This window comes from Oxyura jamaicensis, chromosome 1 (assembly GCF_011077185.1).
Source record: "Oxyura jamaicensis isolate SHBP4307 breed ruddy duck chromosome 1, BPBGC_Ojam_1.0, whole genome shotgun sequence".
Taxonomy (NCBI): Eukaryota; Metazoa; Chordata; class Aves; order Anseriformes; family Anatidae; genus Oxyura; species Oxyura jamaicensis.
The window spans coordinates 115,589,204-115,612,096 of record NC_048893.1 but is presented as its reverse complement, the minus strand read 5'-3'; the positions used below and the strand labels follow the sequence as shown (position 1 = coordinate 115,612,096).

General features: G+C 47.3%; 1 protein-coding gene and 1 long non-coding RNA gene across 2 annotated transcripts in view; both read right to left on the bottom strand.

The window, feature by feature from the left end:
• Positions 1 to 7,334: 7,334 nt before the first annotated feature.
• RPL8 (ribosomal protein L8) lies at positions 7,335 to 11,375 on the bottom strand. Its single transcript, XM_035316014.1, has 6 exons — positions 11,250 to 11,375; positions 10,824 to 10,967; positions 9,339 to 9,480; positions 8,762 to 8,980; positions 7,809 to 7,924; positions 7,335 to 7,534 (listed from the first exon to the last, which is right to left on the bottom strand). The coding sequence occupies exons 2-6, from the start codon at positions 10,959 to 10,961 to the stop codon at positions 7,376 to 7,378; spliced, it is 774 nt and encodes a 257-aa protein (XP_035171905.1). The 5' UTR covers positions 10,962 to 10,967; positions 11,250 to 11,375; the 3' UTR covers positions 7,335 to 7,375.
• A 6,366-nt stretch (positions 11,376 to 17,741) lies between these two features.
• The window catches only part of LOC118160907, a 10,018-nt gene continuing 4,866 nt past the window's right edge, over positions 17,742 to 22,893 (bottom strand). The window contains exon 3 of the long non-coding RNA XR_004747737.1: positions 17,742 to 18,681. This is a non-coding gene — a long non-coding RNA (uncharacterized LOC118160907). The remainder of the gene's footprint in view (positions 18,682 to 22,893) is intronic.

Sequence of the window (22,893 nt, the reverse complement as noted above, 5' to 3'; positions counted from 1 at the left end):
GCATCAGCACAATTCTAAAATGACAAGCGTCATTCTGAAACGGTTGAAATAATGTGCAAATGTCTTCTACTAACGAGGTAGCCATGAATAACAAAAACAAGATTTAAAAATAGATTTTATGACTTCATCCAAAATCTAACCACGGATAAAGATTCCGTGCAGGAAGATAAGGTTGTTCACTCCTTAACCTGTATCCGATTTGTGATGTCTGATGATGTTGTTTTTTATTAACTTACCACTTGCTATTCCAATAACTTCGTTTATGTAGCCCCCGGCTGTCACGTGCAGAGCTTGCAGCTTCCTGATGCGTGTGCGGTTACAGCCCTTCAGTCCTCACCAGAGCAAAATCTTCTAATGTCTGGTCCCCCCCAGCCCCATATAACCCAGTTCTCTAAGCCCCATTTCTGTTCTCTTTGTTAGGATGTGCTGTTTGGTTTTTATAAAAAAATCACCGAGCCTGAATGAGTGCTTTACAAGTGTGGTTTCACCTGAGCCATTACGAGCAGTTAGGGTCCTCTTCTGTAACGATGCCTCTGTGGAGGCAGCTTCTAAAGGTGTTGGCCTTTTTTGTAGCTTTATTCATTAAAGTGCCGCTCACTTCTCGTCCATCGCTTCCAAATTCCTGTCCATCATTTCTTACAGCTCTTTCTTACCAACTTGCCTGTCCTGGGTTTCCAGGATCACCTTCCAGTTACTATTTTTCCCATTTTCTTAGCAGCGAATCCCCTTCCTCACCGTGATGTTTTTCACTTCTATTTCTACCTCCATCTGCTGTTAGTCGCTACAGAAGAGCAGCGTTCACCCGGCTGCCTGGCTCCCCGAACCAGAGCCTCTCGCAGGGCAGTAGCAGCAGCCACAGTCAGAGAGCCAGGTGGGCTTTGTCATCTCTTAAATCTCTTCTAAACGTATCTGGGACATAAGAGTTTCATGCTACCGATGGGCACCTTGAATTCAAACAGCTCTTGGCTCACTGTGGTTGGGGGGTTTTGTTCTGCTTCGTTTTGTTCTGCTTCGTTTTCTGTCTTGAACAGTTGGCTTCTACAGGTGGGTGGAAACGTTAGGTAGGTCTAGCTAGAGTCTGTAAAAAGAAGGCTGATCGAAAACTTGGATGCTTCTTAGTATGCTTGACTGTAATTAAATATCTGGTAAGTGCTTTAGAGTCCTCCGAGTCTTCTGGAAGTGAATTCAAAAGCTGAGAAACATCAGGACCAAGTCTTCAAAACGAGACAGAGCTTATGGCTATCACATTGCATCTACCCTTCCTGCCAAGTGACTGGGAACAGGTGGAAGAGCAGAAGCCCAATCTTTTCACGGGAGGGAGGGCGGTCATGCCATTTCGAATCCCCCGGGAACTGGGAGTGCTGGGAGTGCTTTGCCTGGTCTCGCTGGAAGCAGCAGGGGCCGAGCCCTCCCGGTGCGAGCTCCTGTGAGCCACGGGGTTCACCAGGCTGTAAAATCAGTTCCTAGGTCCTGTACCCCCAGGAAGACGGTAGGTAGCACATAAGGCTTTTCCTATCGCTTTTCTCCTCTGAGAGCCGATGACTTGAATCCTTTGCGCACGTAAAGCCCAGCAGTAGTGGACTGAGCGAGAGTCCCCACGAGCTTTTTCTGTTGATACTTTCTACCTCTTGTCACGTACCGCAGAGCCGCTGCAGGCTGGTAACGCTGCTGTGGGGGGACAGCACGGCAGCAGGTCCTTCAGCGCCAGGCCGGGCGCAGAAATGCCTGCTCAGGCGGGGGCAGCACCTGCCTCCTGCTAGCGAGGACGGCTGAAACCATTAGAAGCGGGGTTCCAGGAGCAGGTAGGAGGTAGGTTCGCGTCAAAGTGAAGGAACTCGCATCTTCCCAGTGGCGCCACGGGGACCCATGTACGCTTCCACCCAGTCTCGTGCCACCTCCCTACCCACCTGAAGTAGCGTAAGGACCTTGGCACGTGATGTTTAAACAGTGCGATTGCGGGGAGGCGTACCAGTTTCCAGCTATTTTGGTGTGTTGAGTGGCTAGAAAGGGAGGCTGTTCCTAAGGCAAGCAGCCGCTGTTCCATGCGTTGACCTGCGTGCTCGTTTAGACCTGTTGCTAACTGCTACCTTGGTTGTGTGCGAGTCTGAAATGCTGAAAGAGAACCGTGTAACCCTTCCGCTTCCAGCCTGAGGAGCCTGGCACCGGCTTTCCGAACACTTCTGCAACCTGAACCAAAAAACTGCTATGGGAATGTAGACTTACTGTAGAGCTGTGGAAGAAAACTTCAATCGTGTCTCTTCTCTCGGTCTTCAGAGCAGTCAAAATTATTTTAATGTAGGTTTTAGATTATGTATATAAATCTGATTGAAGTACCAACAGCAAAGCGCAAATAAAATGTGGACTTACGAACGGGCTAGATGAGAAGTTTTGTGTCGAATTTATTTGAAATACAGTATGATGAAGTTGGTGATGGAGAGACTCGCTGCGGTGAAGACAGGGAAATAAAGCTTGGCTCTCCTCAACTCAGAAAAGGAGCCAGGTTCTCTGTTGCCTTTAAGTCTACTGTGGCATGAAAAGGCTGACGTGGTCGCTGTAGTCACCGGAGGATTTTGCTGCATGGATGTGTTGGGTGTTACCAGGTCTTCACAGCTGCTGAGGAGCTGAGGTAGGCTGCTGAGGAGCTGGCGCGGTCGGTGTGCTGTCGGTGTGCCCCCTGACGCGCCGCAGGGGCTATCGCGAAACATGAGCTTGCAGTGGGTGTAATGGAGAGCTGATGGAAACCTCCGCTCTGCTACTCCCTTTGAAGGTGCATGAACAAAAATGGCCAATGGCTGAGAATTTGTAGTACTAATATTAAAATAATAATAATAAAAAAACTACATCAGTGGAAGCAGGTAAACCACCCAAGTTCATCACAGCTCTCCGTTCCTTCGATGCGCCCCACTGCAGTGCACGTGCATGTGAATTCCCTGCGCGTTGGCATGGCAGTAGGAAGAAGGATTCGAGAGTTTTGGCGTGGGTCCCAACAGATCGTTACCACCGGGGGGTTTGTTCCCAACTTGGAACAGAAAGCTTTTGATGCAGACAGCACAAAAAATGGTGACTCCCATAAATGTTTTCTGTTCTGATATTTCTCTGAGAATTCATTAACGCCACAGGAAAAAGAAAGCCATTTTTTAATTTGACCTATATAGAAACTGTAAAATATATAATGGTTTATTGATCACCTAGCTCCCTGAAACCTTCCAGAATTTGGGCTCCTGTGGTTTTTACATTAGCTGAAAATACAGCCCAAAGCATTTCTCTTGTTTCTGATACTCTTACCTAGTAATTTTAACACCACAAATCAGCGTTATACTTTCTGTTGCTGACGTTTGTTTCCCTCTGTTCTTTTCCCGAAACTCTCTGAACTGAGTTTTTCTGACCTTTTTCTACCTTGCGCAGTTTTCTCACGTCCCCTTGGTATTCCCTCCTTCCCCAGCACCGGTGTGCTGTGGCCCCTCCAGACACACACCGACCCTGGTGGTTTATCCAAGGCAGGTGGTTAACTCGCAGGCATCCTGGTGGCACGGGGAGGTGGTGGCGTAGAAAGCCCTGGAGGGTCGAGCCTGCTGCGTGTCTCAGCGCAATTTGGAGCTGTGTGCTGTCTGCCGGTGCTTCGAGAGGGGCCGTAACGTTAACAGGGTGGTGTGTCAGGTGGTATCACTGTGAAAGAGTCTGTGGTACCTGTTGATGCTTAGGGCTTAGTGTTTCACCGTGTAGCCTGAGAAAAATACAGAAACAAGGCTCTTTGGTCTTCCAGGAGGTGGGAATGAGAAGCATCTCTAAATAAAGACTATCAGTGCTTCCCTGCTGTGTTTTTATGTTTGGTTTGGTTGTTTTGCAAAGCCATATACTGGAAATAACCACTGAAAATCTTGCAAGAACGCTTAAAATCTTTTAACAGCGTTTGCTTCGTTTCAAGACTTCTTCTGAAATAAGATGTCTTTGTAGCCCTACTGATCATTACTGGAGGCTACCTCCCTTCCTCCCTCCCCTTTATTTATTTTTTTTCATTTTAATAATCAGGGCTGTAGTTTTTGATGTTTGACTGTATATATAGTAGTTCATGTCCACTGTGACATGTTAGGGCTGGGAATTGAGACATTCATCCACAAAGGATCCTGGATACAAGCAAAATGAGCTGACCAGATGTGTGATCCGTCATGCTGATAGTAACGGCTGGTTTGAGCAAGAGGCTGCTGAATATAATGGACATTTAAAATACAATTACTAGGTGTGAATAGAAAAGCACGTGGTGAGTTATGGGGACTGGAGAAGCACAAGAAAATGCAAGGACACTGTGTGTTTTCTATTGAACAAGGTTCGCGTTTATTTTGCTAATTTACATTCCAAAGCGTTTTTGTATTAAAGCTTCTTCAATAAAGCCAGGAGCAAAGACGTCGTCCCTTTCGCCAGCAGGCTGCGCTTCTCTCTCCTACTGCCCGTGGCCAGGAACTTCTCAGCGCAGAGGGGCTTTGGAGCTGGGGTGGAGGGACCAGCCTGCTGGCTGCTGCTGGCCAGCCAGCACACGGAGAGGAAGGAGGGTAGGTGGGGATGCGTGAGGCTTCACTGTGTCCCTGCCCGTGGCAGGGGCTTGGAACTGGATGATCTTTAAGGTCCCTTCCAACCCAAACCATTCTCTGATTCATTTCTTCTATTAGCACCTTCAGCTTTGGCAGCACTGGATCTGGGCGACACCTCTGTGCCATGCATGATGGAGCCAATACCGAACGAGGCTGGAAATTGGGGTCAGAGTCCCACTCAATGCTTCTGTGTTCACGCTTCTTTGTTGTTGTCTGAAAGCAATGAGCCTACGCTGAGGATCTTTCCAGCCACGGAGGTTGAACAGAGGAGTCCTGCTTCCCTGCAGTGTCCCTGCCTTAACTGCAGGCTTCTGCAGCATAAATCCAGGAGGAGGCACTGCCCTGCTCAGCTGCACCTCCTGCCTGCCACAAGTTCCCCCTCTGCTCTGCCCTTGTGAGGCCCCACCTGGAGTGCTGCATCCAGCTCTGGGGACCCCAGCACCAGAAGGATGTGGGGCTGTTAGAGTGGATTCAGAGGAAGGCTACAGAGGTGATCAGAGGGCTGGAGCACCTCTCCTTTGACAAAAGGCTGAGAGAGCTGGGGTTGTTCAGCCTGGAGAAGAGAAGGCTGTGGCCTTACAGCAGCCTTCGGGTACCTAAAGGGGGCTTATAAACAAGATGGAGAGCAACTTTTGGCTCAGGCAGATAATGATAGGACAAGGTGGTGGGGTGGCTTTAAACTAAAGGAGGGGAGATTTTAGAGAGACATTAGGAGGAAATTCTTCACTGTAAGGATGGTGAGGCCCTGGCACAGGCTGCCCAGAGAAGCTGTGGATGCCCCGTCCCTGGAGGTGTTCAAGGCCAGGCTGGATGGTGCCCTGGGCAACCTGGTCTGGTGGGTTGTAAATCACGTTACTGGACCTGAACTCTCTGGAGTGATTTCCCCTCTAAAAGAATTAAGTTCTGAGATTGTGCTTTCATGTTTTGTCCTGGCAGATCTCTGACAGCCTGGGTAGTAGGTCCCTACTGCTTCCCTAAAAAGCCGCTCTGGCTGTGCCTCTCCACACAGTGCCACGGGGCTTGGCTCAGAGCCCTTGGGGCTGAGGGTTCCCATTGATTCTGTGACCTCTGTGCTATCTTCAGCATCCCTGTGGCACCATCCTGCTGATGTGGGGGCTTCCCGCAGTCTGGCGCCTGTGACTGTGATAAACTCTGTGTGCATGTGCACGTGGGCTTCCTGCAGCTTTTTACAAGCACGTTTTCACATAAAATTCCACCTCTGATTTTACCTGTTCTAGTTCAGTTTGAGGATTCCTGTCCTACATTTATGAAACGTGTGTTGCCCCAAGAACCTCTTTATTACTTAACGTGCATACTCTCCCTGTTTAGCACAATTATGGAGTAAGTTTTGAAACAGCTTCCTGAGGACTTTTCACAACCCCAGCTTTTGTTTCCAGGCGTCTCGCCAAAGCAGTTGAACTGCAAAGCAGCCTGTGCATACTCAGGCCCGTAAGATGCAAACATTAAAGAAGTTTGCTGTATGTTGGAGGCTTATAAATATTATTAAAGTCCATTTTTGTTATGTGCAGACAGAGTAATTGTTCTGTTTGGAGAGAGATTGGCCTCAATCCAAGGGTGTAGGTGGAAGCCGTGGCTTCTGAGGGTCCTTCAGGTGCACGTAACGCAGTTGGTGCTGGCAGTTCTTTGCACCTTAACTGCTCTCTCACAAGCAAACTCCTGATGCATTTGAAGCACCGTGAAACCTCAGCTTGGCTCCTGCCAAGTTAAGTCATTTGACCGCTGAATACTCTAACTGCTTTTCTTCTTGTGATTTTGTTTGGGCGATTGCCTGTTGAATTTAGCTCCCTGTCAGAACACAGACAGAAGCAAGGGCCTCATGGCACAAATATGAAGCAATCAGCTTTCACAAACCGTGACGTTAGTTGGATTATAAAAAATAAGCAATTATCGATCTGCTTTCTCCATTTTCCCAGATGTGCTCTTAGTGTCATTCTTCAAGGTATGAGGTTCTGCTTTTTTTTTTTTTAACTCACCTTATACTCTCAAGTCATGTGGCCAGGCGCTGGTGGATATAGGAAATACATCATCTTGCCTCCTGTTGGATTTGTCAAGATACAGGAGTCTGGCTCTGGTATTTCAGGATCACTGGAATTAGAGGTCAAGTGCCCTGAACCTCTGGGGGAAAGAACCTTTTGCTCTGAGGAACAAATGTTTGGATTCCCTCTATCGTGGGTCTTTCAAAGGATCACCACCTCGTTTTGGGAACATCTAGCCCTCAGAGGAATCCCTGTCTGTTCTGGTAGCACCTCCAGCTACCCAGGAGCTCATACAGCACAGGGAAAGATGTGACTAGAGGAAGCCTGCAAGTGAGTCAGTGCCCGGTAACCTGGACGTGATGCCAAGGTGGCAGGCAGGCAGGGAACACACACATCCCTGAACACTGCTTTCCTGTGCTGCAGTAGGGTTGTACGGATTTCTTAAGGAGTCTGTAATGTTTTCTCAGCCATAAGCAACCAGGACAACAAGGGCAGCATTAATACTGCAATCTTCACAGCCATCCAGGCACCAGAACAACTACACAAAGCGCTCTTCCAGCCTGCAGTACCAGCTGACAGACTGGAAGCACTGGCTCAAATACCTGGCCTGCTTTTTGTGTGTGCATGTCAGTGTGCATGGAGGTGGTAGCATACAGAAAGCTACCTCATCCCCGCTCATCCCTCGCCCTGTTGAATCTTATCCCTATTTTAGCAGCACTTTAACAACAGATAACTTGGATTTCACACAAGCTGTGTTTTAAAAATTTATTCTTTGAACCCCACGCTGGGTCTTTAGTTCTCCTTTTCCTGCACAGTCTTTGTTCCACGCAGCCTACCCGTACGGCGGGCAGCAATGAGACCAACTTTGCGCCCAGCAGGAGCATCTCTCCTGATGGTTGAAGGCTTGCCAATGTGCTGATGGTTACCACCACCGAAGGGATGTTCTACAGGCTGTGGAAAAGGAAACCCAGTCATTAATACAACGAACAACCTAAGTGACATTCAGCAGCAATAAACTGATGAGGTGAACAAGAAATTTAACTGCTTCAGTTTTGATATAATGCAGAAGCTATCGAGTGCTGATAACTATCTTAATTACAAGTGCAATCACACGGTGGGCAACGAGGCTTGCTTTCTAGATGTATGCCCAACTCCTCCCCATGCAAAACAAATCCTTCCTAAGCAACAAGGAGGTGAAGTGAAAACTGAGTGGAAGTCGACTTACGTTCATGGCCACACCACGGACACGCGGCCAGCAGTTCCTCTTTGCCTTGTATTTATGGTAGGCACGGCCAGCCTTCAGGATAGGCTTGTCAATGCGACCTCCACCAGCCACGATTCCTGAAATAATCACAGAAATGGTAACATGCAAACACAACAAGCAGCATGTGGAAGAAAATGCTGAAGAACAACTCTAAATTCAGTTAATAATAGTCAGTTCTAAGAATAAGCTTCTGAAGACCAGCCTCAAATAATCCCAACCGTATTTTCAATTGAATGTTTTCCAGCCAACCCAGACAAAATCAATATATAACAGCAGCTGCACGTTAAGTGGTCTCCAATCTTTAATTACCATGTTTCAATCCATACACGCAGCACTGAGTTAAACAGTTTTTTCTGAAGCATTTCCAGTTTTATTGCTCCAATTTCTTGGCTAACACTAACCACAGCTTTTCAACTAAAGAAAAGCGTGAACTGAAAGAGCTCAGGGGGCTTGCAAGTTCTTTGAGGTTTAACCTCCCGTTATTTCATCATTTATTTAGTCGATTTTACTGGAGTAACAGACCACAGATGATGCATTTTGATGTCTTCTATGCGGAGGCAGGGACGCTGCTGGCTTCTGTCTCACCAGTACAGCTACTCGAGTTGTTTCCTCACCTTGCCATCTGCCCAGGACTACATCAAACGTCATCTGCTGATCAAGGTCAGCAGCCATCTCTCAGCTGCCAGTCAAGTGCAGAACAACCCCCTTACAACCTCTGCTTCCTAACAGCGGTATTTCTATTCACTGTCAGCCTTTGCAGAATGTTTCACCAGACCGATGGCACCTACAGCGGCTGCAGCACACTCAGCACTACCCCTGCAGGCTGTCAGGGCATCAACAGTACCACAGCTGTTGTGAACGTGGCCCTGTCTGACAGCTCAGGGAAAGACAAGCTCCTAGCTGTCACTGCTTACCAACCACGGCTCTGTTTGCAGAAGAAATCACTTTCTTGGAGCCGGAGGGCAGCTTCACCCTGGTTTTCTTCGTTTCGGGGTTGTGAGAGATAACAGTAGCGTAGTTGCCGGAAGCGCGGGCCAGCTTTCCACGGTCACCAGGCTTCTCCTCGAGGCAGCAGACGATGGTGCCCTCCGGCATGGTGCCGACGGGCAGAACATTGCCGATGTTCAGCTGAGCTGCAAGGAGCAAACACAGAGCACCAACAGCTTCACTCAGGCTCCCAGGCAGCACTCAGACTACAGCTCTGTTTAACGTGGGGCCCTGTGCCAAAAACACTTCCACAGCAACGGGCAGTGGCACATCCCATTACTTAAGTTAAAACCCACGTTTCAACATTCAGCATAAAAAAAAAGAAAAGCTATACAAGGAGACTTCAATCTCCACAGGAAATCTGTTTGGTTAAAGCAACTGGAAACTATTGCTTTGAAAAGGCTCACAACTGCACTTCAGCATCCTGAATTTTCTGTATTCAATTGACAGCTGCTTTGTGGTTCTTCAGACCTCTCATGCAATGCAATTTCAGCCTTAACTCACCCTTCTTGCCGCAGTAAACGAACTGCCCGGTATGAATCCCCTCGGCAGCAATGAACAGCTCGGTTCTTTTCTTAAACCTGTACGGGTCACGGAATACAATCTTGGCAAGGGGAGCGCCTCGGCCAGGATCATGAATGATGTCCTGTTGGAACAGAGACGTACTTCAGGGCATTCCGTCACAGGTTTTGCAGAATACAAGACGTTACAAAAGCTGATGATTATTACGGTAATTCTCACTCCCTTTCCCAGAAGAGTCTTGATTTCTCCTGGGGCAAGTATGTCGAAAGGAAATTCACATTTGTAAGAACGCCACCTCAAGTATCCCTACCACAGGATAACGGCTCTGGCCAGGCGTGCTGCTTCAAAGTGACCCGACCCAAACTGGTTTGTTCCTGCCATTCTGCAGCTATCAGCCCCATCCACAAGATGATACCTACCTGCCCAACATCACCATGAGTTGCCCAAACGCTAACATTTGTCAGTGGAGACAAAGCTGGATAAAAGCAGTGGTTTCTTTAAGTCTTTTCTTAGCACAGAAGCGTTTCTACACTACTAGCTGATACTAAGTATACTGAACTATCTAAGCCCCCAAATGAGGAAGCAGAGATTCATTGTTTCTTCTTCACTCATAAAAATGTCAGATCTGTCCACCAAGAACAGAACTTTGTACATTCAGATTCCACCACACAACCATGTGCAGACTGCAGCGAAGTGATGAAACCCCTCAGATGCGCAGAGTATCTGGGAAAGCCGCAGTTTCCATCAGTGTCAATTATTACTGTGTTTTCTGCTCTTTTCGATCCTGCTGGGCAAAAACCTCTTGTATTTATGTTTAAATCAAAGCTACCTACCTACTTCTTTCACCAAACTCTATTATTTTAAGTGTAAAATCCACTCTTCCTGCACTCTGAAGATGACCGTGCTCTGGAAGAATGAAGAAATGGCGAGGTTTTGGGGCATGTAGCTAGGTACCCAGTGCCACTGCTGGGGGTCTCAGTCACTGACAACCAAAAAACACCTACAGCACACTGCCCGAAACACCGGGTCACTGCCCACAGGGAAGTACTGCCTTGCTTCAATTGGCTGTGCTTATAATTACCTTTTTTTAAGATGCAAGCTACTCTCAGGGCAACTCCCTTCTCTCTCATGGTTTGTGCATTACAGAGAAGTCTTTGGGTGACACAGAAGCATGCTTACATTCCTACTTTACCAAAGCTCTAACAGAAAACCGTGGGGCTGCCTACAAGCTACCCACTTTCCTACTGATACTCAGCCATACATTTATTGTTTAATGTTTCAAGGAACAGATTTAACGTAACATCAGAAGACTATATAACAAGGAACCAGCCTTAAAGACAACCTACAAGGCCGCAGATCCCTTATACAAGCGAGGTTGGAGGGGGAGGAGCGCAGGCCACCCAACGCCGCTGCCCGCAGACCCCTTTAGCTGCGCACCGCCTCCCTGCGGGCAGCCCCCGGCCGTACCTTGACGATGCCCTTGATGTAGCCGTGCCTCTCGGCGAAGTCGACGGCGCGGAGCTTGGCCGGGCCCTTCCTGTGCTTGACGTGGGCGCGGAACACGGACCCGGCACCCTTCCTCTGGCCTCGGATGACGCGGCCCATGGCGCCCTGCGGGCAGAGGCGGCGGGCCGGGGCCGGCCGTTAGCGCCTGACAGGACAGGACAGCACCCCTCCCCCACACATCCCCCCTCAGCCCTCCCGGCGCCATTAACGCCCGGCTAGGCCGCAGCGCGGCCCGCGGCCCTCCTTGGCTCGTCCCGGCCAGCCCGCGCGGGGAGATGGATGGGGCAAGGCCGGGGCAAGGCCGGGGCGGGCGGCCGAGGGCCCGATGGCGCCGGACGGGGCCGGACGGCGATGGATGGCGGCGGATGATGGCGGCCGCGCTCCTACCTGCGCTGCGGCCTCGCTGGGAAAGGAGGAGGCGCTGACGTCACCGCGGCGCCAAGGCCCTTCCGGCGCGCGGCGGGCAACGGGCGGGCGCGCCGCGGTGACGTCACTGCCTGGCAACCGGGCGCTCCCGGCTGCGGCCCGGGGGGGGGGGGGGGGGGGAGGGGCCAAAAGTCATCGCTGCTGTGCAGGAGGGGGTTTGGGCTGGTTTATTTCATTTTATTTTGTGTTACTTTGTTTTATTTTGTTTTGTTTTGTTTTCCTTTATTTTATTTATTTTATTTTGTTTTATTTATTTTATTTTGTTTTATTTTATTTTATTTTATTTATTTTATTTTACTGCTTTATTTTGTTTTATTTTACTTTATTTTTTAACATTTCTGTACTGTGCTGTTCACACTGGGACGTGACTTTAAATAAAACCCCTCCAGCCACTTTAAGCTGCCTGTGTCAGGTTTTTACCACTGCTAGTTAGGGCATAACTGGGATATAACACAAAGCAGAGGCGATTGCTTTAGTGCTCCCAACCTGTTTGTGCCATGCCCTGAAAGGGGAATTGAAAGTGCCGTAATTCCTCTAACACCCCACTAGGGCTTCACCCACAGAGGCCCTTCTCCTTCCCAAAGAGGCTGCTACTGCTGACCCCGCTCACCTTTTCGCTACAGATGGTCTATTCTTCTGTTTCACTGCTATTTTGCGTGAGATTGGCTCATGGCAAATCTGCAGTGTAGGCCCACATAAGCAACCCCTTTCCTCACTTTAAGCTGAGCCTAACCTGGTTACAGGCAGGACGTCCAAATACTGAGGGCTCCGACTCACTATCGCTGTCAGATTTAATCGCGGTGGCTGAAGACAGCACAGCCCGCTGTCTGTCTGCTGTCTGCAGGAGGCTGCCATTCCCCCAGCCCACAGCCAGCGTGCCAGCTGCTCAGCCAAAGCCCCGTTTGACAGATTACAGCTCGACACACTACCACAAACTGCTGCTGATTTTGGTTTACACTGACGCACAGAGTGTGACTAACTCGAGATTTTGATTTATGGCTCCTGTTGGCCCTAGATGTGGGGGCAGTAGTGTTGTTAGCTTTTGCTATTAAGTCTGACAAGAGGCCGAGCCTTAAGGAACTACCGCAATTTCCAAATAATGCCCATTAATCCAGCAGATTGCATTGGTCACTCCCCTTTCACATTCTGTGTAGCAAATTAATTAAGGACTTAGTAATCAATTGCACAAGAAGAGACATGGCTGTGTAATGATTTAGTACACTCATTAATGTTATTATCCCGCACCAACGATACCCTGTATTAATTTTATTATTTAATTCATGGTGCAGTCTTGCACTGCTATCACCAGGAAGTTGCAATCTTTCAATTATACCATGGGCTTGGTCAGACACCTAGCAGCTAAGGCAGTGTTGCAACATGGATAGCGAGTCCGAAACCGGAGCAGTCCCTTGTTCCTCCCCACCAGCTTTTTGAATGTTCTGAATAGTTTTAGAGATGTCCATACCACGACAGTGTGAAGAGCTCTGAGCTCACCATCTCAAGGGATGCAGTTTTAGCCCTTCCTCCTGGTAATGCTGAACTGTTACTACTTGTCTGTGTCACTGCAGCACCTCAGGCTGTGTTGCCACGTGGGTTTTTTTTTCTGGGTCAAAACATACTGCATGCCCAGAGTTGGTTGCAGTCCCACTATCATTCAAACCAACTCTTAGTGTTTTTCTGTCAGAGAAAACCAGGTATGCATCTGGACCTCACCTCTGCATGGGCTCACATTTTCCTTAGGATGCACATCAGAACTGCATCAGTGATGGTGTAATTTCATAATTGATTTCTCCTGCTGTAAGAGACATCTTTGACCAAACACTCTGTCAAGAAGTGAGAAGACTGTATTACCTGACCCAGCCAAGTATGAACTGAACTCACAGTAAAGTTAAATATTTTGTTTAACTTGCATTAACTTCAAATGCACACAGCTCTGAAGAAATGCAAGGAAGTAGTTTACACCTATTTGCAATCAAAATCACTGTCCAAAGAGGGTTTGTCTCAACAGGGTCACTATATGTGATACTGCTTGAATCTTGGTGCTGAAGGAAAAAGAAGTCCTGGACACTACCAATGATTACTGTGCGGCTCAGCTTTTAGGACAAGGAGGCAGTGGAGATGCCATGGTTTGAAGTGAGGCTGTTTCCCTCCTCCGCTGACATTGTCTCCCCATAACCAATCCTTTGGGGATTTTGCCCTGCGAGGACGAGGTGGCAGTGGTAGAGGCACAGCGTAAGACACGGGGCTTCTCTAAGCATGGAGAAACATCACCTGCCCGTGTGGGTGCCACCTGGCTTTGTCCACCAGCAGCGCTGCTGTGCTGTCACCATTCCCTGCTGAGGTTTTGGGCCTTGGGAGGTCAGCTCTGGCGCACTGGCTGAAGATGTTACCGCCCTTACTGTCTGTCCTGCCTCTCTGCCAGGACTTACAGCTGTGTGGGAAGAGGAGCAGAGGCCGGGCCAGCACGCTGGATTTCCCTGGAGAAGGCCTCTTTTTCCACCAGAGTTCTCTGTTGGAATTTGAGGAACTTGCTCGTTTCCCTGAGAGCTCTCAGAGGCCTGGCAGCAAGCAGAAAGCTGTCCACATAACCCGGGTATGTCCAGCACGTCGGCACAGATCAGCTCAGCTATGCAAAGGCCGGAGGTCTAAGGCTTTCCAGAAGCCTTGGCCTCTGTGTGCATGCATCATTCCTTATAGACATGCGCACTGAAATCTGGATCGAATCTGACAGCGCTAGGCAAAATAGGCTACATGTCCAGACCACAGCTGCTGTGCATCACAGCCTGATATTTTGGCAGCAACTTCCTTCTTTGGCTGCTTAAGCTACAACATCAAGTTGAGGTGGCTGAGGCACGGCCCCCCATCCTTGCTACCAGGGCAGCAGAGGTGAAGCACACATGTTGGGGAAGGCCAGGTCGACTGTCACCACAGCTGCTTCCCCTGGCCTGTGTCTGTCAGGGCCCCTCCTCATGCATCTCTCTGTGGTTGGCCCATTTGCCAGTATAATGTGAAATGGAAAAAAAATAAATAAATACGGGCCCCATTTTGGAAGGTTTTTGGCAGAGTCATGGGTATGCTGCTGCTAATTCAGCACACCACTTGCAAGGTGGGAACAAGTCAAGGGTGTGCTGTCTTAATTAATCCTTTTGTGACACTCACTGGCTAATTTGCTAAAGGTTAATCTCACTGTAAATAGCAAAAGGGGTGGTGTTCTGTTTGTTACAGATGACAACCAGGGAGAAATTTTGATGAGACTGCTGTTTACAGAGGGGGAAGGAGAAGCAAGGGTTCTGCAGGACCCCAGGTGGAAAAAGGAACTGAGAAGAAGGGAAGCCCCTAACTCTATCCATGTATCTCTCTCAAGTGAAAGCCAAGAACATAAAGCATAGCCATAAGACTCTTAGGAGCATTTCCTCTTTGGGAGTGGAATGCCACGATGAAAATAATCCTGATCTCCTTCAGGTGGCCACATTCCTCTGTTCATGGTCTGGCTGACCTCTGCAGGGCTTTGCATGGGATTAGGAACTGACACGCAGAGTCGAACCAGGCTGCAGTGTCACAGTTCCAGTCTGCAGAAATAACATGCGAGCTAATCTTGGCGAGCACGCTCAGGGCAATCCTGTTACTGCCAGCTGCTGCTCCCAGAGCAGGACACAAGGGGTGCAAACCACCTGCTGCCACCGAAGCAAAGGGAGGACCACGGACAGAAAGGTGGAAGTGACTGCTGCTTATCCAGGAAAACTTCCCTGCCCTGGGCTGGCAGTATCCTGTATCTAACAGTGAAGGAGCTCTGTGTGAGGGTCCTCTCCCAGCAGTCTTCCACACCACCCGTAGTGACCCTGTGAGGCACGGGTCACTTGGCTGTGTTCAACTCTTCTGGCTTTTCAGAGACAAAAATGCCTCTGGAGAGACACCACAGGCCTCCATTCCAGTGACTGCTCCCAAAACAAATACCTTTGCTCTTTTCAGAGGAACTTCTGAAAGGACCAGCTTCTGTTTGCTGTCATGTTAATAAATATTTCTCCTCAGCTGTACCTAGCTCCCTTCTCCCCAGCTTGCCTCATTCCTAAGCCCCGGAGAGAGCTCCAAGAAAATTACTTGAGCTTTTCCTTCTGTGCTTACACAAAGCAGATGAGGTCTCTGGCCTCATGGCAACCACTTAATCATAATTAAATTGCAGCTCCTCTATAAACCTCCTCTGTAGAAATACCACTGGGTGACCTGGAAGGCAACTTTACTCTTTACAGGGATTCCTGCCTTTTCACATCATAACTCTCAGGGTAAAAATATACATAGAAAAGTCTTTACCAATTACCTAATATGTGCGCACAGCCAGTGCTCTCTTTTGAGTCATTGCTTTTGTGCATGAGCACTAGGGAACGAACTGGCATCCCTCATGGTTTGGTGACACTTAAGGCATTTACTGGGCTTACAAACGTGTGGCGTCACCCGTGGGAGGCGAGGGAGCCCAGACTCCAGCTGTGCGGGGCAGGTTTTGTCACAGAAGTGTGCAGGTGAGATTCTGATGAGAGATGCCAAGCTGGGGACTCTGCTTTCTTACACAAAAGGGACCTGGCTTCTCTGTAGTGGAACCTTTTCAGGAGGTTATGGCTTTGCCGGCATTTGATGTTATTCGCAAGCTAATGATGGCTGGAATCCTTGCAAGAGGGGAGACACAAAGGTGTGAAGTCTCAATCAAAACAAAGCCATTTACGCTTCCCGTTTGGGCTTAGCTCTGCCTTATTAATTAGGTTCTGGTGACCTCTAGAGGCCTTTACACAAAAGCACCTCATTTCTGAGGATCAGAAATCTTCAGAATTTACTGTTCTGGAACAGCAGGCACGACAGGACTTCTGCATTATTTTAGTTTCAAACCGAGATTAATTTTAGTTTTAACGCTGGAGGTATTGGGGAATAATAATTTATGGTTATTCTTTTCACAGAACATCCCGAGTATTTCATAGAATACCCCGAGTTGGAAGGAACCCACAAGGAACATCAAATCCAACTCCTGGCTCCACACAGGACCACCCAAAAATCAGACCATATGTCTGAGAGCCTTGTCCAAATGCTTCCTGAACTCCATTAGCCTTGGTTTTAGTTTCACATCTGGGTAAGCTTTTTTCTTAATGAGGTTAAATAATAGGGGCAGCTGATGGAGAAGAGGAGAAATCCGCTAAGCTAATTTTCTTTCCTCTTGAGCAGCTGAGATATGGGATTGAAGCGGTACCGAGGAACTAAGAGAATTGGAAGGAGAGGCAGAGGAGCACCGACGCACTGCCCAGAGAGACACTGGGGAGTTAATTGACAGAGACTTACAGCCATCGAGAAGCTTAGCAAGAAACGAATAGAAAAGCTGGAGGATGTGAAGCATATCTGGAGCACTGCACAGCTCAAAAAAAATCTTTAGCAAGCTTGCAATCTTAAAGTGATGTGTGGGAGACCTCCTAAAGATTTCTAATTTAAGAGTACCCAAGCTATACTTCCAGATTTATGTTAGCTACTTTTCCTACCCGCCTCCCCACCCCCTCCCCAAATTGTTTTTCTCCTTTCATTTCCTAATGGACCTCCTACCAACATTTTAATGGCAGCATTTGTTTGGTGACAACATCCCTGGAGGCTACAGCCAGGGTAGTTTGTTCATCCAGCTCAGAAAACAAGTACAATAGCACAGGATTTTCTCTCGCTTGATAGATGTGACCCATAAGAGGGGAAAAAATAAATGTTCTGGAATTTTTTGTTTTCTTGTGGCATAGTGCTGTATGATGGATTTGTCTTATTTCACCCCCACTCCACCCCCCAATCTCTTGCCTTGTTCATGCTCTTTTTGCTGTGTAGGTAATAGAGCTGCAGAAATTTCACACCTCGAAACAGAAAGGAATCCTGAGCTACTGAGGAGATTTTAAAAAATGGAGTAATGGGGAAAGATTTAAAGAAAGGATTTTAGAATAAATTTTATTCAGACTGTGTGAAAGCTCTTCTGAGATTGAGCCCAAACTCCTGAGCAATACGGGGGAGAAAAGCTCAGTTCATTAAAGATTTGCATTCTCCTGTATCTTCTGCCTACAAAACTCACAGCACTTCTTTGGTCCCCAGAGAAGTCCCCTAGCAAATGAAGGGGGGGGAGGGAACCTTTATTTTTGATATATGTGAGATAAAAAGAAGCTCTAAAGCACCTACATAACCTCTGTAAAACACTATGAAGTAATATATATATATATATAGGTAGTCACTCATAAATGCCAGATACAGTGCACATGCATTTTTATTTTACATAGATTTGTTGGCTGGATATTGTTGATCAGCAGCACAACAGTGCTAACCTGGAAATGACAGGTACCTTTTGTGGTGGACATTTTCTGTGTTAAATCTTTTGATTTTTTCCAATTTATTAATGAAAGAATGAAAAAAGTATATATTGTTCCTGCCTTTTCTCCAGATACCATTTTTTCTTCCATTTTTCAGAGATAAAATAGGAGAAAGGGTAAAAGAAAAATAGAAAAGAAAAAAAAAATAGGAAAATAGAGAAGTGATACTCCTCCTTCCTCCAAGTACTTTTTTTTTTTTTTTTTTTTTTTTCATTTAATATGCCATTAGATTTAAGATTTCCATTTCCAAATGGGAAAAAAAAAATGTGATCATCTCCAAACATAAAAACAATGCTTGAGGGCAGGTCTAAAGAGAGCAATAAATCAGAGCAGAAAATATTTCGCTCAGGGAACACATAATGATTAGAACATAAATAATCTTATTTTCTTCTATATACAACATAAAACAAACACAGCTGTGTGCACAGAGGCGCACGCACATGCTCGCACACAGACGTCTCAGCCCCGTGTCCCCAGGGCGGTTCTCTGATGGCACAAGAGACGAAAGTTATGACGGGGGGTCTGCCACACGGTGTCTGCTGCAAATCTCCGTAAAGTGGAGTGGCAGCGCATAGAGCGCTCAGGGATGTTTGTTACCTGGAGGAAGCAAGCTCCTGGCAACTGGACAGCAGGAAACTGTGCACCGGTCCCTGCAATAAAACCCTGCCTCTGTGTTAGCAGTTGTGACGGTGGCGAGATGCTTGCTTCTCAGTCTCTTCAGGGATGCTTTCAAATCCAGGTCAAGTAGACCTGCAGTGGGCCATGCAGGTGCAATGCTGGGGCAACTGCTTTCCAAGGTGAAAGCAATTAAATTCAAAGCGAGTCTGAGGCATCCAGGTGGATCCTGGGTGGGACAAAGCTTTTTTTTGCAGGGAGAAAAACAATTTCAGATACCTTCCAGCAGAACTTCCTGGCATCTGTCTGGCAATTTCCTCCCTCTTCTGCGTCCCAGTGAATTTTTCCATGACAGGGATAAGCCAACGTAATCACTTCCATTTAACCCAGTTTAATCATCTATCACCTTCCTGCAATGGAGTTAATAGGTGCTCAATGCTAACCAACAAGCAAAGAAGATGGGTTCATAAGTGATCTTGGAAAATCTCTCCATAGTTCCTAACACACTCCATTCTTTTTCTTTTAATTCACTAATTAGAATTGGTAACTTCTGGGGCCTAAACCAAAATACATCTTGGGCTTGCTAAGATAAAAATACTGCCCAGCCAAGGACATGATACTAATCACAGGAAAACTAATCTGGCACTTCTCTCCCCACAGAAACACATACAAGTGGTTAAACATTTAGAGACTGTGTACAGCCTCTCTCCCTGGAGCATTGTACGCTGAGATATTGATCCAGATACCGTAGGCATTTATTTTCCTTCCTTCGAGATTTGTTTTTGCCTTATTATTCGGCATCTGTCAACCTGCAATAGAATTAACTTTAATTCTGCTTTGCGGATAGTGGTGGCCATAAACGGAGTCTACGCTTTTGAGGGAGCAGCAGGAGCGAGGCTGCTCCACGTGGTGGGAAGAGCTGGGAGCCCAGGGCTGCCCTAGGATGGGCAGTGCCCTCACCAGCCATGGGGCTGGCCCAGGCACGGTGCTCCCAGGCTGGCTGTGCTGGGGTCAAGAATTAGCGCTAAGAGCACGAAGGGGAGCATGCGCTGAGTTCACTGTGGTCCTGCTCCGTAATTCTTGACTTCGGATAGAGTTTACTGCTGCAGCAAAATCTTCTTGGAAACATTATGTATTTGTCACCTAATTAGACCGAAAGCATTGTTTTTTTACCTTCTCTGCTACCCGTGGGTACCCTTGTTTTTTGATTTGTGGATTTTATATTCCATTTCATTCTTGTTTTTATTACATTATTTGTTTGTTTAGGTTTCAAATATTGATCTTTGAAAGAGGAAAATGCACTTAATGTCTTCAGTATCTGGAAGAACCTCACTTCCCAGGCTTGGGGCCCTACAACAATCTCAATTGCCTGTTGTCATATCTCACTCGTACCACCACACTCTGCTTCCAATGTCAAGCTCACTTCACCTTCTGCTGAGAAGAGGGCCTTGGCATTATCTGTGGGCAGGGTGCATTTGCTCAGCTCAACATTGTTGTGACCGTCAGGGGCGAGCAGGATTTGGTGTTCGCACAGATATTTTACCAGGGGGACTTCCTCTCATGTCCCAACCAGAGGTAAGTACCAGGGAGCTGGCAGTCTTCCTATCTGGTACAGTTTCTGACTCGTTGGTATCAGAAACTTACTTATTCGTGGCAATGTTGTTGTTTAAGGTCTCAAAGAGCAGATGCTTCTCTTACCACCCTAAGGTCCCCAAACCTGTGAGACTGAAGGTGAGGAGAGGCATCAGGGGCAGCTGGAGGACTCGTGCTGCCTGTGCGCTCTTGCTGGGGGAACAGTTGCCAAGGAATGGGAGGCAGTGGAGGTGAACGGCTGGGCTCTGATAGGTGTTGATTCTGGGAAAATTACTATTTATAAATAACCAGACAAGACGTTACCTCCCCAGAAGCACTGTTGGCAGAGAAGGAGGTTGATTGTGGTGCTTGACTGCCATCTAGAATGTGAGGACGGTCTGCATTTAATCCTTTGAAACCTTCAGAATAAGAATGCTTTCAGTATGAACTGAAACCTCTGACCACCAGAAAACACATGGTAAGGTTTTATGTCCCCGCTTCCTCCCTGTTGCCGCAATATGGCCTTCATACTTCTGTGACTGAATCATCAGGTTTCCAATGCTAACACCCAGCCTCCAGCAGCGTTACTCCACGGTAGGGAAACAACACACATCGGACAAAACCTGACAAAGCAAAACTTGGATTTAGGTCAGGCACAGCAAACAGGAGTTACTTGTACACTATACCTGGCTCCTGTTCAAACATGGAGCCTGATGAATTCACACTAGCCCAGACATGCAGAATGTTATCTCCCTTTATGCTTTCCATAGAGATTTCTTTCGAGACAGTACCTTCAGCTCCGCATTTCTGTGCCCCCACAACTACCATTTTTTGCAGGCTGCCTAGCTGCTGCCCACCCCCATGGCAAGCAGACAGCTCGCATGCTCCTCTGAGTAACACAAACTGCAGAATTCACGGCTGACACAGGGCATGCCTGAACCAACTAGATACATGTGTACCTCTCTTTTTACTGCAGCCAAGGCTGTGCCAGCATGCTGCTACTCACTCACCCGTTTACCATTCAATACTGCTACAACTACTGCCACAGAACAAGCAGCAGAGTGCTGAAACTCAAGCTACTCGTTGTGAACCATTCAGATTGTCTGGCTTGGCCTCTTACATAACTGACCAAGAAACCTCCTGCTGAATCTAGTAGCTTATGTTGAACTATCAAGGCTCATAGGGCATGCAGACTTCATTTGATAATGCCTAAAGTGGGAAATTAACCCCTCATCCTAATGGTCTTTTAGCTTTTGTCTTCCACTGTTTCTTGTTCCTTTCCCGTTTCCCCCTGGCTGCTATTGCTTCTGGGAGAGCAGACTTTAGTTTGTGTTCCTGAGTTGGCAGAGGCTTTCAACTCTATATTTTAGTCTGGTTTTGCAGTTTGTAGTACCTTAACTCCTTTTTCAGTGGTTTCTGGAGTTTTAAATGTTGTCCTTTCCTGTCTTCTGGACCAGCTCAGGAATCCTCAGAATAACTCAGTCTGCAGTAATTAAGTTCTGGACAGATGCTACAAATCTTTTGATTCCTACAAACATTATTATTCCATAATAAGTGCATATTGAGTTTACACATTTATAGGGATTATTCCTCCCTCATACGTTCAAAACAGAAAAGTACAAATATCACAAACATTTAAATATGCTGACTTTAGTCATAAAGTATTTCTCAGCTTTGCCAGTTCCTGATAGAAAAGTGATTGAATCAGTCTGAGAATTTAGCAACCTCACCTACAAATTTAAGATTGATTTGGTGGTTTGATTTGATTTAATTTGGAAATTACATGGATGTTTTTTTTCTTCTTTCTTTCTTTTTGGAAGGACTTGGAATTAGGCTGCATCTTGAGTATTTTGTCAGGCAGTACCAGAAACCAATTTAGAATGGATCTATGTGTTCTTCAGCTTATACTCAAAGCTTAACATGTACACGCCTCAATCTTGAAACAATTTTTGATGTTTCTATTGAAAACATATGCAAGCTAGGCACATTCAACTGCAGCATGATTTTTCTGAGGCATATTTTAAGCGCTGGGATTCCTGAACAGCTTTCAGGCTGTTCTGAAAGGAATCCCACAGCTTCTCTCTACAGCACATGTTCTCCCTCAGCTTCTGCACCTGCAGGTGGGCCTGGAAGGCCAACTTTGTAGAATGCAATAACACTTGTCCTCCCAGTTTCTCTCTGCTTGGTACTTTAAAATAGTTAACTAACATAGGTTTTCCTCAAGTCACTAATTCTGCATTGGCTCTCACATGCTTGGGCACCCCCTCCACTGCAGGCAAAGTAACTGTATTTTCAGAGCACACCTATAAGTCTGGAACAGGGCAATTAAATTGGACCATAATGGTTCCTGTGTGCTATAATTGTTGCTTTGGATCTAGTCGCCAGTTTACGTTTCTACCTTAACTGTGTGCTTGTATAAAAATTAAGAATTCTTGTGGAATTCTCCAGAGACTTTGGATTTTTATTAAAGTTTTTGTGGTGGGTTAATCTTGGCTGTTTGCTAGGTTCTCACCAAGCGGCTCTCTCACTCCCCCTTCTCAACAAGATGGGGGAGAAAATGTGATGGAATAGCTCATGGACTGAGATAAGGACAGGGAGATTGCTCACCGATTACCGTCATGGGCAAAACAGAAAACTTAGGGAAGGTTAATTTAATATGTGTCAAGTTAACAACAGAGTAAGGCAGTGAGAAACGAAAAAACTAAAAACACCTCCTCTCCACTCCCTTTTTTTCAGACTTAGCTTTCCTCCTGACTTTTCTATATCCTCCTCCCCGGGCAGCACAGGGGAATGGGCAATGGTGGCTGTGGTCAGTCCCTGACGCTTCGTCTCCGCCGCTCCCTCACGGTCCCTCCCTGCCCCTGCTCCCCGTGGGGTCCCTCCCACGCGATGCCGTCCTTCCCCAGCTGAGCCTGCGGGGGCTGCCCACAGGCAGCAGCTCTTCAAGCACTGCTCCCACACGGCTCCGTACCACGGGGTCCATCCATCCCCCAGGAGCAAACTGCTCCAGCACGGGTCCCCCACGGGTGGGCGGCAGCTCCCCCCAGACC

Excerpts from the sequence above, each read along its gene's own strand:
- RPL8 (XM_035316014.1), bottom strand. The coding sequence starts at position 10,961 with ATGGGCCGCGTCATCCGAGGCCAGAGGAAGGGTGCCGGGTCCGTGTTC. Across the intron at positions 9,481-10,823 it reads ACATCAAGGGCATCGTCAAG|GACATCATTCATGATCCTGG; the intron begins GTACGGCCGGGG and ends CTGTTCCAACAG. Across the intron at positions 7,535-7,808 it reads TCCGTGGTGTGGCCATGAAC|CCTGTAGAACATCCCTTCGG; the intron begins GTAAGTCGACTT and ends CCTTTTCCACAG.